This window comes from Penicillium chermesinum, assembly GCF_028974085.1.
Source record: "Penicillium chermesinum strain IBT 19713 chromosome Unknown utg000005l:1.0-4115287.0:1.0-4118363.0, whole genome shotgun sequence".
Lineage (NCBI taxonomy): Eukaryota > Fungi > Ascomycota > Eurotiomycetes > Eurotiales > Aspergillaceae > Penicillium > Penicillium chermesinum.
Genome location: NW_026695315.1, coordinates 3622945 through 3638080, shown reverse-complemented (window position 1 = coordinate 3638080; position 15136 = coordinate 3622945). Strand labels below are relative to the sequence as shown.

The window sequence follows — 15136 nt, the reverse complement described above, 5'->3', positions numbered from 1 at the left end:
AGCTCTTCTCCTATGGCGTGTACAACCTGAGAATAGCCCTCAATAGGGCTAAGTATACTTTGTAGCCCGGATCCGTGTACAGTAGAAGAGCGCACGCAGTTGGTTTCACAAGGAATGATACTGAAGCTGATTCCTCTCATCAGGTGTATTTCTTGGCTCTTTTGCTGTTAGGTGCATACTGACATCGATCTAATGCCGGACATCCCCAATTTCCCCAATCTTCGCCCCCTACCAATACGGGGCAGGGAGTGCCTTGGGCACCAAACCCAAACAAACATGCCCGCTTTTTTTTCCCTCCTCCCCACCGCGACCCAACCTCGAACGCCCTGCGTGCCTGGCTTCTGGACCCCTTCGATCTGGCGCTTGGACCCAACTACAACTGCCTAACTCCAGCATCAGGTGCCCACGAACCTATCCGCCCCTCTATCCTCCCAGCTCCATCGTTCCCCCTTGCCCTGAGATCGACGGACTATGTCCTTTCGTCGCATGTCCCAAACAAACATCTCCGTCTGTCTTAGCGAAATCCACAGCTGATCAGATCAGCCCTGCCGCGGTCCCCTGCAGGCAACCGACAGCCGCCGATACGTACTCCTCGAACAGTCCCCAAGACAAACCTCCGATCCCCAGCCCACCAAAAAGAACGCGTAGAGAGTGATACTGCGATCTAGGATTCCTGATCTCCAGACAGACGAACGTGGGACGTATGTTGCTGGCAAAATTTAAGAACAGATCATGCATATCGCTCTCGCCTTGACTATCGATTATGTTCTTTGAAATTACTTGGACTCTTCAGCTCGTCACTACAATCGGATCAACATGGTGAAAGCGGACGTACGGAGGGATTACTATGCCGAGCTGGGGCTCGGCCCCAGCGCGGAGGCTGATGACATCAAAAAGCAGTTCAGAAGATTAGGTACCTGACGAGTCTCTGACGCGTATACGCGCAAAGGAAAACCCGCTAACCATGGGTTACGCCGATAGCACTCAAATGCCACCCCGACAGAAACCCTGGCAAGGAACAAGAGTTCAACGCCAAATTCCAAGCTATCCAAGCTGCCCACGAGATCCTCAGTGACCCCCAACAACGTCTGAAATACGATACAGATCGACTACGTGCAGGGTACGGCAAGGTTTACGGCCCTCCAAAGTCAGCTCCCCAGCGCAAACCGCCTCCTCCAACAGCTGCGCCAAAGCCACAGAAGCCGAAAGCACCACCATATAGCTCCGCGTGGACTCCGAACGGGGCCTCGACAGGAGCACAACGATATTCAGCTCATGCACGCGCGGGCCCCCAGCAATGGAAGACGCAAGACGAGGCGCAAACAAGAGCAGACGCGTTTAAAGGATTCTCGGGCATGAGGGGATCTAACCCTTCTTCCAAATGGCAGTCCTTTGATCCGCAAACTGGGCGTGCAACACCCACCCCCGGTACTACACCGCGGCAACAGAACGCGCCCTTTGGTAATCCTCGACCAAAATCCGCCTACGAATATTTCAGGGAGAATGTGAGGGCACAGAACCCGCCAAGTCCCAATTCCCCCAGGCGGAGACAGGGATTTGCCCCCCGGGACCCCTGGTGGAGATGAACCACCGGCTGCCAATACGTCAGCCTACACCAGTACTCGAAGTGACCGCCCAAGTAGTATGTATTTTGAATCTGCGCCGCCGCCCACTGCAAAGAAGCCCACTGCCCCCGAGCCGGGCAGGTATGGCGATGATTTTGAACGGGCAAGCAGCCGATACGCTGCAACGGGAGGCGAGAAAACTTTCTTCTCGAGTGCAGGTCTTGGACGATCATCGACTATGCGTACGCCTTCGGGGTCCTACCGTGCATCGAATTCAAAGACTACCCCGCCTAGCCCTGTCTACGCCGAATCTGGTAGGCACCGTAGCGCAAGCCCAAAGGTCAGGAGGAGACCAGATATCTCGCCTGCCTCATCTACAAGTTCAAGCGAGCCCGACACCGATGATGAGATACTCCGTTCGAATTCCAGTCAACCTAAACCCAAGGCAGTCCCTAAGAGTCGACTCCGGCCTCATCAAAAGTTTTCCGACTTCTATAGAGGTGACGACTCTAGCTCTGGAACCGGTAAGAGCTCTTGTACCCATTCAGAACGACAAAGCTTTGGTCTAGCGCCAACTCTGCCGCAAATGAATTTTCGCACGCGTCCGGTCCTCCGCGGATTCGAAGACTTAGTCTCTGATACTGACGACGATTATGAATATCAAGGACACAATTCGGACAGTGCTGCCTTTACTCGAGGCTCCAATCGCCCGCAACAACCGGACCAGCATCAAGGCTTCTCCACTCGGTAAGACCAATCCAGATGAGCCCAAGCAATTATCCCTGCGCTAACGTGCCCAATCGGAAAAGTACTACTCATAACAGAAATGACGAGGAAAGACAAACATTCGAACGACGCAGCTCTAGCGACTTGAACGGTCTGCACAAAAAGTTCTCCGCCGAGGACTGGAGAGAGCACTTCGAAAAGTTTGATTTCATGGGAGCCGCCGCTAAAGAAAAGGAAGCACTGCGACGGTCGAGGCAGAACCGTGCATCAGCACAACCTCACAATGGGTCGGCTGAATCAATGGGATCAGGTGGCTCTTCCGGGTCCAATCGTGCCGGCTCCAGCTCTTCCAGCACGCCTCAGCAACCACCTACCCAGTTTGCTCAAGCGAAATTCTCCGCAGATCAGTGGTCTGAACAACTACGCTCTATGTCATGGAACATTCCTGATACTGACCAGAATCGCCAACCAACGAATCCCCCGCCGTCTCGCAGCCCAAAGAGACCCACGAGGCCAGCTAGCAAGCTACGAAGCACACCCCAGCAACCAAGCGTAACGGCAGAGGTCGACGAGGAACATCACACGGTTGATGGACATGGTCAGAGCCAAAGCCCTCACGCACCGCCCAACGAACCCAATCAGCACTCGATGCAGAAGCGATGGATATTGACGAAGACATCCCTTTCATGTCTGGCCCAGTGGCGTCTGGTCCCGTGCCAGGAAGGGGCGATAGCTCCGCAAATTATCCAGACTTGAACGCTCATGCCGCTGCGGACAAGGACCCCCAGCCGCCAAGCCCAAAACCGCAGCCGTCAACTCAATCCAACTCCAAGCCGAAGCCAGAGGGTTACCCCCCCCACTTTTGACTTTGACAATATCCGCAAAACGGCACCGTTCACCAACACGAACAATGGAGGCATCGACGACTTGGCCGATATGCAAACCCACCTGCCCTTCGAGTCCCGCGCTCGACGGAACACCACGAGCCAGATCCGCCCACGCAAGCTCGACGTACCAAATCCACCCAAGCGCCCCAAGGCACCATCTCCCGTCCTCTCGCAGCCAGGCTCCAATATCTTTGTCTTGCCACGTGACAAGTGGCAATACTACGTGTCGGCAATGAGCGCGTACATGCACGAATGGAACAAATTCAATCAGCGAATGCTACTCCATTTCAACACCAGACAAGAGGCAAACGAGACGGGACTTTCACCGGGCTGGATCAGTGCTGTCGGGGACTCCACCCGTTTACATATCAACGGGGAAGACGACACAGATACCGACAGGAGCGGTGTCCAAGACGCAGACCCGGGCGAGAGCGACGAGCTTGTCCCCAATGTCCCCAAGGGGGGCTTCAGCGCCTATCTGCGCGGTATCGAAGAGGATAACCAGGTACGCAAGCACTGGGAGGTGGCGTGCGAAGGGCACCGCGATTGCATCATGGATCTGGGGCGCCTGCGTGAATGGATTCGGAATGGCGGGAAGGTGGTATAATCTGTTTAATTTAAGCGAGCGATGAGTCTTTGTGGTGGCTAGGTGATGTCGGCATTCGGGGGGATCGCTACAGGATTACGAGGGGCATGGCTTTTGATCAGCATTTGGCAAGGAGTTTGTGGAATACCCTGGATATGATTGCACCTCATAGATAATGATTCGGGCTTTTTTTATACATGTTTAAGATGTGCTCTACCGTACTGGGGCTTATGGGCCCCCTGCGTATTTTCATATTGTGGGCAACGGTCTCAGGGTACGGTAGCCGAACAGTTGTGACCCTGGTAAGCTTGATATCTTTCGCAATAGCGTGACCTCGGAAACCGATCAGAAGGAACTACTTCACAATACTTGGAAGTGATCGACGCACTCTCTACGCCCATGTTATCAAGTACGCTCTGTTCGCCATTCCGGCTTTCCCTGTGAACTCGTAACAAGGGCGAGCGAGCCGAGATCAAGAGCAGATTGCTGTATACATTCCCATGGTGACTAGTCCATAAGCCTCGAGCCAGTGTACCTAGGTCCTGTAAGTGTTGCTTATTTACGTATAGCTGATTAGGAGAGATAGATATTCTATAGAACTTACTTCAAATTGCTCAGGTCCAATTCTCCATCCAGAAGACCTGGGAAGCTAGATCTCTTTTCTATTTCTCAGGCATGGCAGAGCCGCTTTGGCCCATCGATGCAAGAACGGCTACCTCACACGCCCGGGGATAGGCGAGGCGTTCTCGGGTGAATCCGGACTACATATATCTGTCGAGAGTGTCTAAACGGAGAGCTGCTAGAATAGCCACATCAAGATTATATTGTCCGTGGCAGCATTCGGGCCCCGGTGTAGAACCTGAGTCACGAGGCACTAAGGCAGCGAACCCTGGCAAATTGTGGACGACCCAGTCTGAGTCATTGAGCAGAAAGAATCCATGGATGGAACTTATAATTAGATGGGCAAATTGTTCCCAGCATCCTGTATCGCACTTAAATTTGCACCCTTTGTGCTTGCTCTGGCCAACCCAAAACTTCCTGCGGTCGATTCCACCGGACTAACCCGCGCCCGCCAAAAGCATCTGCCCCGCCATCCGAAGTCGGCCATTCTCTTCCCTCAAACTCCCCCCACTAAGCACTCTCAATTGCAAATTCTCCACCTGCAATTGCTCCGTTTTATACACAACAGCAACAATGGTGACCATAGTTCTCGGCAGTCAATGGGGAGATGAAGGTGCGCTGTTTCCACCCCGCGTATCTGGGGGTTTCAATCCCGCAGTCCCGTTCTGGGGCAAAAAAGAAAAATGGATATGCGGCAACTCAGAGAGACCCAGCGCTAATTCGAATATGTTCATAGGAAAGGGGAAGATTACCGACATGCTGTCGCAGAAGGCGACGCTCTGCGCTCGTGCAGCTGGTGGCCACAGTACGTGTGACATGCATTGATCTTTGATCTAGAGGGCCCGGACAGATGGAATATGGGACTCCGGGGTGTTTTACACAGAATTCCGGTTTGGACCAGATTCAAGCGCTTGTTTTCTCAAGCGATGTGCCCAAGCCCCCGCGGATCGATCCTCTGTCTTCTCATTGCCTGGCCAGCTTCCATCGCAGCATACTGACTCATGATTTTCTTTTTCTAGACGCCGGACACACCATCGTCCACGACAACGTAACCTACGACTTCCACATCCTGCCTTCAGGCCTCGTCTCGCCCTCATGTATCAACCTTATCGGCGCCGGTACCGTCTTCCACGTCCCCAGCTTTTTTAAGGAGCTCGCACATCTCGAAACCAAGGGCCTCAGCACCGCCGGCCAGCGCGTTTTTGTATCTGACCGTGCGCACGTCTGCTTCGACCTGCACTCCGTGGTCGATGGTCTTGAGGAGGCTGGCCTGGGTGGCCGCAAGGTCGGCACCACCGGGAAGGGCATCGGACCCTGCTACAGCGACAAGGCCGCACGCCGCGGTGTGCGTGTGGGTGAAATCCTGGACGAGGAAACCTTCGAGCGCAAGCTGCGTACTCTGGACCGAGGATACCGTGCTCGTTTTGGCGAGCTTGACTACAGCGTCGAAGATGAGATTGCCCGATTCAAGGTACGTCTGAACGGAACGTGCTCAAAAGGGCACATCCTCCACGGAGCGACATCACCCTATACCTTGAAGCGAACAAGCCGCATTATGTTCTAACAATCGATGCTCCAGGAATACCGCGTCAAGCTCAAGCCCTTCATCGTCGACCAACTCGAGTTCCTGCAGAAGCACCAAAACTCCCCCAACACCCTCGTAGAAGGCGCCAACGCCCTCATGCTCGACCTCGATCACGGCACCTACCCCTTTGTGACCTCTTCTTCGACTGGCCTCGGCGGCGCCGTGCAAGCGCTCGCCTTGAACCCCACAAGCATCAAGTCCGTGATCGGTGTCATCAAAGCCTATACCACCCGCGTCGGCTCCGGGCCCTTCCCCAGCGAACAGCTCAACGCCGACGGCGAGAAATTACAAGCCGTGGGCCGCGAATTCGGCGTCACAACCGGCCGCAAGCGTCGGTGCGGCTGGCTGGATCTCGTGCTCGCGCGCTACTCGAACGCGATCAACCACTACACGGCGCTGAACCTGACGAAGCTCGATGTGCTGGATGACTTTGATGAGATCAAGGTTGGCGTGGCTTACGTGCTGCCGGACGGAAAGCGCACGACGGGCTCGTTCCCCGCTGATCCGACCATCCTGGACAAGCTGACCGTGGAGTATGTCACGCTGCCAGGCTGGAAGAGCAACACTATGGGTATTACCCGCTACGAGGATCTGCCCCCTAATGCTCGTGCATACATCGAGTTCATCGAGAAGGAAATCGGTGGTGTTCCTGTGAAATGGATTGGCACGGGCCCCGCGCGTGAGCACATGATTGCCCGCAAGTGAAAGATAAAAGAAGAGAGAGAAAAGTTGAAGTGTTGAGATGAGGGCTGCGATTTCGGTCTTAGCTCTCTCTTGTCGCTTTGCTTTGTTGTAAGTATGTCTGCTCTTTTTTTTTTATGGCAGATTTTTCCTTGTCTTTACGGTTTGTTTATTTTTCTTCCGGTTGCAATACATGGGTATCATATACGGCTTACATCTTGGATGAGTTGTTACATATTCTCCTCAAAAATAGGATTAGTTATAGAGATCAACCAGCATCTGTCCTTGGATCATGAGCGGTTTTCCGGTGAAGAGGTGGATGTGCCTTGATGCCATTGGGATGTAAAGTTCAACTGTTTCCACGGAGTTTCTAATCTGCAGAACCCTTATCGAACGAGGCTACAGAGCATCGAGAATATGATGATGAGATATTTATTGGACGAATTGGTACAAGGTATTATAGAGTTTTCCAAGGAGGTATCTATCCAAAATAGCAATAGTATAAGACATGAGGAGAGAAGACGTATGCCTGAAGATGAGGAAAGAACAAGATATGGTACATCGATAGAAATACAGGCATAGGAACAAGGAACGCCTCCCAATGCAATCAGTAGCTCGACCAGATCTCAAGAACAATGGTGCGAGACATGCGGTTTCTAAAGTCATTCAGTGGATGCAGCGATGCTCAGATTGTGCCCACCAGCCCCGGCTCCGACGATCAAAAGTCCCAGTCGTCGACGCGACGACGGCCCGGAGGGGAGGTGCGAGTGGTAGATTCCATGAAACGGCGGCGAGGAGGTCCGTCGGAACGCTCGCGTCCAGAGAAGTTGGAAGGTCTGAAGCCGAAAGAAGATCCATCGTGATCGTCCCTAGATCTGCGATCGGATCTTCTGAAAGATCGATCTCCAAATTTGTCGCCGCCGAACCGATCGCCACCAGATCGGCCACCACCGAACTTGTCCTCTCGACGCGGGCGCTCGACATGGCCGATATTGACACCGGGAACACGGGTGAGACCGGCAGAAGTAGCGGTCTTGTGGCTAATGGTGGGAGGGGTCTCCATACCCCATCCGTGAATAGCTTGGTTGTTGAGAACCTTGATGCCAATCTTTTTGCTGTAGAAGTTGCTGAGGGAGGCTCCAAGCTGGGCCCGGTAAGCGTCTTCCTTGACGTTCTGTGGGACGAGCTCCATGGCCGCTTTCAAAGAGCTAACGGCTTCGGGCACTGGGCCATCGCCTGCATTCGTCATGTCGAAGGTCGCAGCAGGAATAGCTCCGGTGTTCTCGTTCAAGGGAAGATCATACAGCTTTTCTTCAAACGCATCCATCTCACCTCGGTGAATCAACAGCCAGCCTTCACCAGATTTATTGGCGCGTGCGGTTCGACCCAGTCGGTGGATGTAAGTCTCGCGGTCACGGGGAATTCCCAATTGGATGACGTGGGTGACATCTGGAAAGTCCATACCACGAGCCGTGACATCAGAGGAGAAGAGAATGGCCTCTTCCGCCTTGCGGAAGCTGTCAGAAGACCATGTGCGTTGCGCCTGACTGAGACGAGAGTGGATATCGAACATGCGAAGGCGACCCAAAGGACGCTGGGGAGGCTCCCCGTTGAAGTTCTGGCGGGGGAGGGCTCTGAAGGCTTGGTAGGCAAGCTGAACATCCAAGGTCGCATTCAAGTAGAGGATGGCCTTGAATGGCCGCAGGTTCGAGTCGGCGGCCTGGCGCGCCTGGTATTGCCGAGCGAGGTCAAAAACAGCAGGGAGAGCGTTCTCGTAGCCGCGCAGGTAGACCAGGTTCTGTGGGACAGTCATATGCGTGGGGACCTCGTCATCGCGGACGGTCTTGACATATTGGTAGTCGGGCTTCATTGTGCGCTCCACCATGTTGATGACCTCCTTGGGGATGGTGGCCGAGAACATAAGGCTCTGGCGATCAACCTTGGAGGGATCAGGGAGCAAAGACTCGATTTCACTGATTTCATCAGCAAATCCTTGGTCCAACAGACGATCGGCCTCGTCAAAGATCAACGTGTTCAAGTTAGGGGCCGTCACGCCGCTGTAGGGATCAGAAAGGATGTCCTTAAGACGGCTGGGGGTACCAATCAGAAGATGGCAACCCTCTCGCTGGATCCTTCGCAATCCTTCACGCTTCGCGGTACCACCAACTGCAGTCTGCACCCTGAGGCCTGTTCCATAGACTACCTTTTCAGCTTCCTTGGCGATCTGCTCCGCAAGCTCCCGCGTAGGAGAAATGATCAGGGCACGGATATCAGCAGACGAGGAGCGGAGTTTCCGATCGCGGAGCCGATTAGAGTTGGAGATATCTTCTTGGATTTTTGGGTCGTTGAGAATATTCTGAACGGTTGGGAGCAGGAAAGCGAGCGTCTTGCCAGTGCCTGTTTTCGCATGGGCCAAGCTGGAGGGCGATTTGTTAGAAACTCTTCATCCTTGATTATGAGCATAACAGATGTACTTACACATCTTCGCCTTTGAGCATGATGTTCAAAGTCTGTGACTGGACCGGGGTCATAGTCGAGAGACCCATGCGTTCAGTGATGTTACGCACGACATTGGGGCTGATGAGCTCCCGCTCTGCCAGTTGGTGAAATTCGGTAATGTATTCAGAAGCTGCCACAGGGATGTCTTGGGCGACAGCCTCCGCCGCTTGGCTCAGTGCCGGAAAGGAGGTCTGGAAAGATCGGCTCGGGAAAGTTGATCGTGCAAGAGGAGATTGGAACTTGGACAACTGGGGAGTCCATCTTGTACCAGTAGACAAGGCACGCGGTGCAGATACCTGCAGTGCCCGCGAAAGGCCGAAACGACGAGCAACACCGAACATGATTGGAAAGATAAAAATAATGCTCGATGGTCAGAGGCGACTTTTTTTTGCGGAAAAACCAGACCAAAAAAACGCAACACGTGTCACGTGAACCTTATCGATAAAGGGGACGCGTATCACCGGGCCTCAGGCCGCCAATCAGAGATCACCTGATTGTACTGCAATAGATGTGCAGGGCTATGTGCATAAAAAAAGCGCAGGTTATTATTGATGATCCTGCGAACTAGGATTCGAACAGACGCCTTATGGCTTCAATAATGATCTTGTACCTCATTGAAGCTTCAGGAAAGGAAAAAAAAACCTGGTAGCTTCTCTTTGATTGAGCGTGTCATCCTTAATGCTAATCTTCTCTGTATTTTTTCATTCGACCATATGTCCCGAAGGACGAAGGGCTGCAGAATCTATTTATTATAGCCTCACCTCTGTTTAGGTCACGGGGCTGGACAGGCTCGCCAGTGGCAGTAAGGTCTGTTGTAAAAGGGGGCCATGGGCCCTGGGGTCTATAGCATGGCTTGCCTCAGGCGGATGAGAGCTTTCTTTCTCTAGTTCCTTCATCCTCATGAACTTAGTTTCTCTACATCAAGTCATCCACTAGTGCTGGTATTAGTACTTCGGCAGTATTTATCAATGAAGGAATTGTTAGTGGTTCTTGCCGCAGCGAGTTTCGTCTGTCCGCACTTGGTGTTCTGTGGTCAGCAATCGGCATTTGTCCCCTCTATCTGATACGTTTAAATTATCCTTCAGATATTGGCGCTCTGTCCTTGACAATAATAGCGTGAGTCTCTCGAAACATGACAGCATCTAAATCTTCGAGTTGGGATCAAGCATGGAGGATGCAGTCAACCTGGGCACTGTAAGAGTATCTAATGCAAACTACCTAGCTCGTAATCACCGAGTCCCAATGAAGATATGATTGCGCCAGCATTTCTCAAAACAAATAGTGGCCCTAAGATACAGTATAACCTCCGTTAATAATAAGATCGGCCCCTGTTATGTAGCTCGAGGAAGAAGAAGTCAAATACAGATGAGCTCCCTTGAGCTCCCAGGGCAAATATGCCCAGTTACTGGGACCTTGTCTTTCTAGATTTCTTTGGTTTCTACAGGACAGAGCGAGAAACCCTCAGTGGCGATGTACCTGGGAGAGGCATCCTTGCCTGGGCAAATTGAACTTATTCTACGGCCAGCTACTCGCCTATTCGAACGGCGAATAATATAGTGGTAGACAGAAGCATCCACCATGGCATCATTAGTCCATGGAATACAGAAATTATAATAGGGATTTGATAAGCGTAGTCTACAATGCCAAACAACACATACTAGTGAAGTTTAAATGCCATTCAGAGATCGCATATGGCGTACACTGAACACCGTACTTCTCCACCTCTATTGCCTCTTTTTTGGACTGTACCAAATAGCGACGTCTGTCGACTTCTGTGAGAGTTCGTGCCACGAGACCGGTCATTGCGCCTGCTGTGAGTAATATCGACAGTCTTTTTCCTCCAATGAGAACCTCTAGTATGTTGTCTGTCCCTGTAAAGGGCGATGTTGTCATGATAAAAGTTGCCCTTTACGGTGGATTAGCTCGTCATTTTTGTAATGTTGTCGTTTCGAATTAGGGTAAATCATCATCAGATGAACACTGCACTGCTAGAAGTGTAATGGAAGTAATGGCATGAATTTGTGGTCGTTAAGTAGGGGGAAACCGCCGTGGTCCACAATGGTGGCTGGCGGATTGGCGGTGCCCGTTCTGCGGAGGCGGGATTGCCCAAATAGGGAGTACGCCTTAGCCTTGTCCTACACTTACAAGTATCTAATGGTATGACATGACTGACCATGTTTCTCTGAGCATTGAGAGGTGTCAAGGAATCTGTCAAATCGTAGCCTCGAAGGAAAGAGTACTGTCGTGCTAATATGCGCGACGCTGACGACGCTAACAAAGTGCTTATTCGGGTTTGAATTTCGACGGCGAACTCGCTATTCAACTTTATCTCAAGAAGCACAGGAATGGGTTGGCCGAGGGAGCATACGTAACGGCCCACTAGGAAGTTTCCCCTACTAGTACACGATGTACAAGACGTTTCCAGCGCAGGGACCCCCTGTTTCATTGGTGCTCACAGCGGAGACTGCAGGGCCGACCGGTGGCGCCGTCGAATAACAGCAAAATGTAGCCCTACAGTTGGTGCCGTTGGCAATGCGACCAGGATAGTAAGCCATAATCAAAGAGATCAAGCTAACAGGGCAGTTGGCTGCCAAATATACGTTCCCAAGGTCCAATACATGCTGGTATCTATCTCCCCTATCCATATGTTGTTTTTTAGATGCATGACCGGGGCCCCAAGATCCACCCCGGGTCCGGGCCCTGACCCCATTTTGCGGCGCTTCTATAAAAAGGTAAGATCTGCCCCAATTTTTCCAACTCGCTGCCCAACTTCACACAGTATCGCATTCTACCATGGCTTCTACCACAGTTGTGATCATCGGTGGCTCCGTCGCGGGCTTGACTGCCGCCCATCCGTTGCTTGCTGTGGCTGGCGTAAAAGTGGTGCTGATCAACCCGTCCCCTACCTTCTTCTGGAACATCGCCGCGCCGCGCATCGTTACTAAACCAGCCGCCTTCGAGTCCCAGCAGTATCTCCTCCCAATCAAGGATGCTTTCGCTCAGTACCCGGCTGAGTCGTTCGAGTTCATTCTTGGCACTGCCACTGCTATCAATGCCGAGTCAAAGACGGTCTCGCTCACCCTGAGCGACAGCGACGATACCAAAACGATCCCATTCGATTACCTCCTCATCGCATCGGGCGCCAGCACCCCCGCGACTACCGGCCAGATCACCGGTCTGGCGATTCCATTCAAGCCAACGAACTACAACAACTTGGAAGAGGCCATTCAGACAGCTCAGGATCACATCGCAAAAGCCCAGAACATCGTGATCGGAGGCGCTGGACCTGTCGGCGTGGAGTTGGCCGGCGAGCTGGCTGAGGCAGCAGCAGCAGACGGCCGGAGTGTTTCGATCACCCTTGTGACTGCAACCGACCGCGTCTTGCCGATGCTCAAAGAGTCTGCTAGCCAGGCCGCCGAGAAACAGTTGCAGGCTAAGCGGGTCTCTATCATCACTGCTTCCCGCGTCACGGACGCCAAGGCCAATGGCGAGGGCGATTCGAAGCCGTGGGCCATCAAACTGAGCTCTGGTCATGAACTCACCGCAGATATGTATATCCCTACCACCGGTTGTGAGCCCAACAGCCAGTTCGTTCCTCCTGCTTTCCTGGATGAGGATGGATGGGTTAAAGTTGACAAAGAGATGCGGGTGCTGTCGCCGGAGAACTCGACCCCTCTGTCAATCTATGCGGCCGGGGATATCACCACCAACTCCATGCGTCTCAGTTTTAAGGCTGTTGAGCAAGCACGTGCTGCCGCGGCCAACATCAAGTCGGATATTGAAGGCAAGACCGACCGAAAGTCCTATGACCAGGGGAGAGCATGCTGATGGTAGTGCCCATTGGCGAGTCCGGAGGCACGGGGCAGATTTTCGGGTTTGTCATGTTCAATTTTATGGTAAGGATGATCAAGGCGAAAGACTTTTTCGTTTCCAAGGCCCCCGGTATCCTAGCTGGAAAGGCTTAAAGGTGCCAACCTGGGTCACTGGAGTTGTTGTCTAATGTTATTTTATGAGCGTTCTTCATGATTCCCACTATCGATACCTCAAATCAGCACTTCGGAAGATTTCGTTGCCGTCTAGAATACTCGCCCTCGCAGGCAATTGGATTGGCTCCTTGTATGCATCAGCGCCCGATCGGATCTGTTGTCGAACGGGATTTTATTGTCTGCTCATATCATGCTAGTTCACGTTTATCCAAAATATTGGCACCATGATTCATCCTGTCGTATTCTGCAGCAGAACCCGGCAGAGAACACTCCACATTAATTCTATCCGCTGGACTGATGATAATATGGATACGCACTTCCATACCAAGCGTCCCGCTGCAATTCCTGAATCGGTAGTGTCCTCCGTGCTGAGAAATCAACGGCTGTTGGGCGGGAGGGGATTTGCTTTGAGAACGGTTTCCCACCCAGAACAGGGCATATCCGACGGACTGATGTACCCAATGTGTGTGCAGTTCCGGTTCCTCCGACTCCGGGTCCCACAGTAGCTCCACGAAAAAAGTCGCCGAGTTTTTGAGGACGTGAAGGAATGAGGTGATGGCTTATCTTCTGACTACATATGCTAGACAACGAGAAGTGGTTGAGTTGATCGGGGCCGAACTGCGCTATGCCTCCTTGTAAGCACTTAATCTCTTTGATGACTTCATTGGTCAAGGTATAAGTGTTCCAGCTTCAACAGCTCCACTACCCGCTCTGAGTGGCGGCACGTCACATCGGATGACGCCTTGATTTATAATTCTGATTCAATGGACATATTTGTGGACATCTTTGGAAACTTCGATGGGTAGATGCCCCGCTTGCCTCTTCGCCTTGTAGCGATATAAGAAGCTGTGCTACCTCGCCTCCACGTTGACTTCACCTTCGCACCCCGTCCAATCGAAAGGCCCCTCTAAACACATCCTACACATTACCGCCGTCATGGTGAACAAAGCGCTCGTCTTTAAGAAGGTTCCTCAGGGCTACCCCGTCGCGGGACAGGATCTTGTCATTGAAGAGATCAGCTACGACAGCTCTGTTGCCACTCCTAAGAACGGCGTGGTCCTCGAGTCTCTTTACGCCAGTTTTGACCCGTACATGCGCGGCCGCATGCGCAACCCAGAAATCAAATCCTACGCTCCACCCTTCACTCTCAACAAGCCCGTCGTGAACGACGTGATCGGCAAGGTCCTCAAGTCCGACAATGCCGGTTTCAAGGAGGGTGACCTTGTGATTGGCCAACTGCCATTGCAACAATTCGTTGCTCTGGACGACAAGGCTGTTGCTGGAATTAAAAAGCTCGAGAACCCACTAGGCCTGGAGGACATCCGTGTCTTCCTGGGCCCATTGGTATGCCCGGGCTTACCGCCTACTCTTCTCTGTACGAGATCGGCAAGCCCAAGAAGGGCGAGACTATCTTTGTCTCTGCCGCCAGTGGTGCTGTGGGCCAGATTGTCGGCCAACTGGCCAAGCACGAGGGACTCCGCGTCATTGGGTCTGTAGGATCGGACGAGAAGCTTGACTTCATCCTTAAGGACTTGGGCTTCGATGCTGGCTTCAACTACAAGAAGGAGAAGCCTGCCGATGCTCTGAAGCGCCTCGCCCCCGAGGGCATCGACATCTACTACGAGAACGTGGGTGGTGAGCACATGGAGGCAGCACTGGATTCCTTGAGGCAATGGGGACGTGTTGTTCTTTGCGGTCTGATCTCCGAGTACAACTCCGCACCATACCCCATCACCAACATTTCCAACGTCCTGACCAAGCGATTGACCGTTCGCGGCTTCATTGTGTTTGATCCGGACATGGGCCCTCTGCATGTGAAGGCTCACCAGGAGAACGTCGCTAAGTGGATCAAGGATGGCTCATTCAAGGTCCGGCTTCACCAAACTGATGGCATTGATAATGCTGCAGATGGTCTGATCGGCATCTTCACTGGCAAGAACTTCGGCAAGGCTGTGCTGAAGTTCTAGGATGAGGAATGGATTGAAAAATGGATAATACCT

At 52.6% G+C, this 15136-nt stretch overlaps 6 protein-coding genes across 6 annotated transcripts; 5 read left to right on the top strand and 1 right to left on the bottom strand.

Moving 5' to 3' along the window:
* Positions 1–816: 816 nt before the first annotated feature.
* Positions 817–3785, top strand: N7468_007555 (uncharacterized protein; the record flags this gene model as incomplete). The annotated part of the gene is made up of 5 exons (XM_058476851.1): positions 817–913; positions 982–1461; positions 1544–2312; positions 2390–3004; positions 3071–3785. 5 exons carry the CDS (start codon positions 817–819, stop codon positions 3783–3785), a joined length of 2676 nt encoding a protein of 891 aa, XP_058329741.1.
* Positions 3786–4958: 1173 nt separating this feature from the next.
* Positions 4959–6675, top strand: adB (adenylosuccinate synthase ADE12; the record flags this gene model as incomplete). The annotated part of the gene is made up of 3 exons (XM_058476850.1): positions 4959–5190; positions 5405–5856; positions 5965–6675. 3 exons carry the CDS (start codon positions 4959–4961, stop codon positions 6673–6675), a joined length of 1395 nt encoding a protein of 464 aa, XP_058329740.1.
* A 694-nt stretch (positions 6676–7369) lies between these two features.
* helA (putative DEAD box RNA helicase HelA) lies at positions 7370–9491 on the bottom strand (the record flags this gene model as incomplete). The annotated part of the gene is made up of 2 exons (XM_058476849.1): positions 7370–9068; positions 9130–9491. 2 exons carry the CDS (start codon positions 9489–9491, stop codon positions 7370–7372), a joined length of 2061 nt encoding a protein of 686 aa, XP_058329739.1.
* Positions 9492–11943: 2452 nt separating this feature from the next.
* Positions 11944–12978, top strand: N7468_007552 (NAD(P)/FAD-dependent oxidoreductase; the record flags this gene model as incomplete). The annotated part of the gene is made up of 1 exon (XM_058476848.1): positions 11944–12978. The coding sequence occupies one exon, from the start codon at positions 11944–11946 to the stop codon at positions 12976–12978; it is 1035 nt and encodes a 344-aa protein (XP_058329738.1).
* A 382-nt stretch (positions 12979–13360) lies between these two features.
* On the top strand, positions 13361–13642 carry N7468_007551 (uncharacterized protein; the record flags this gene model as incomplete). The annotated part of the gene is made up of 1 exon (XM_058476847.1): positions 13361–13642. One exon carries the CDS (start codon positions 13361–13363, stop codon positions 13640–13642), a length of 282 nt encoding a protein of 93 aa, XP_058329737.1.
* A 430-nt stretch (positions 13643–14072) lies between these two features.
* Positions 14073–15103, top strand: N7468_007550 (MDR family NADP-dependent oxidoreductase; the record flags this gene model as incomplete). The annotated part of the gene is made up of 2 exons (XM_058476846.1): positions 14073–14480; positions 14519–15103. 2 exons carry the CDS (start codon positions 14073–14075, stop codon positions 15101–15103), a joined length of 993 nt encoding a protein of 330 aa, XP_058329736.1.
* Between the last annotated feature and the right edge of the window lie 33 nt (positions 15104–15136).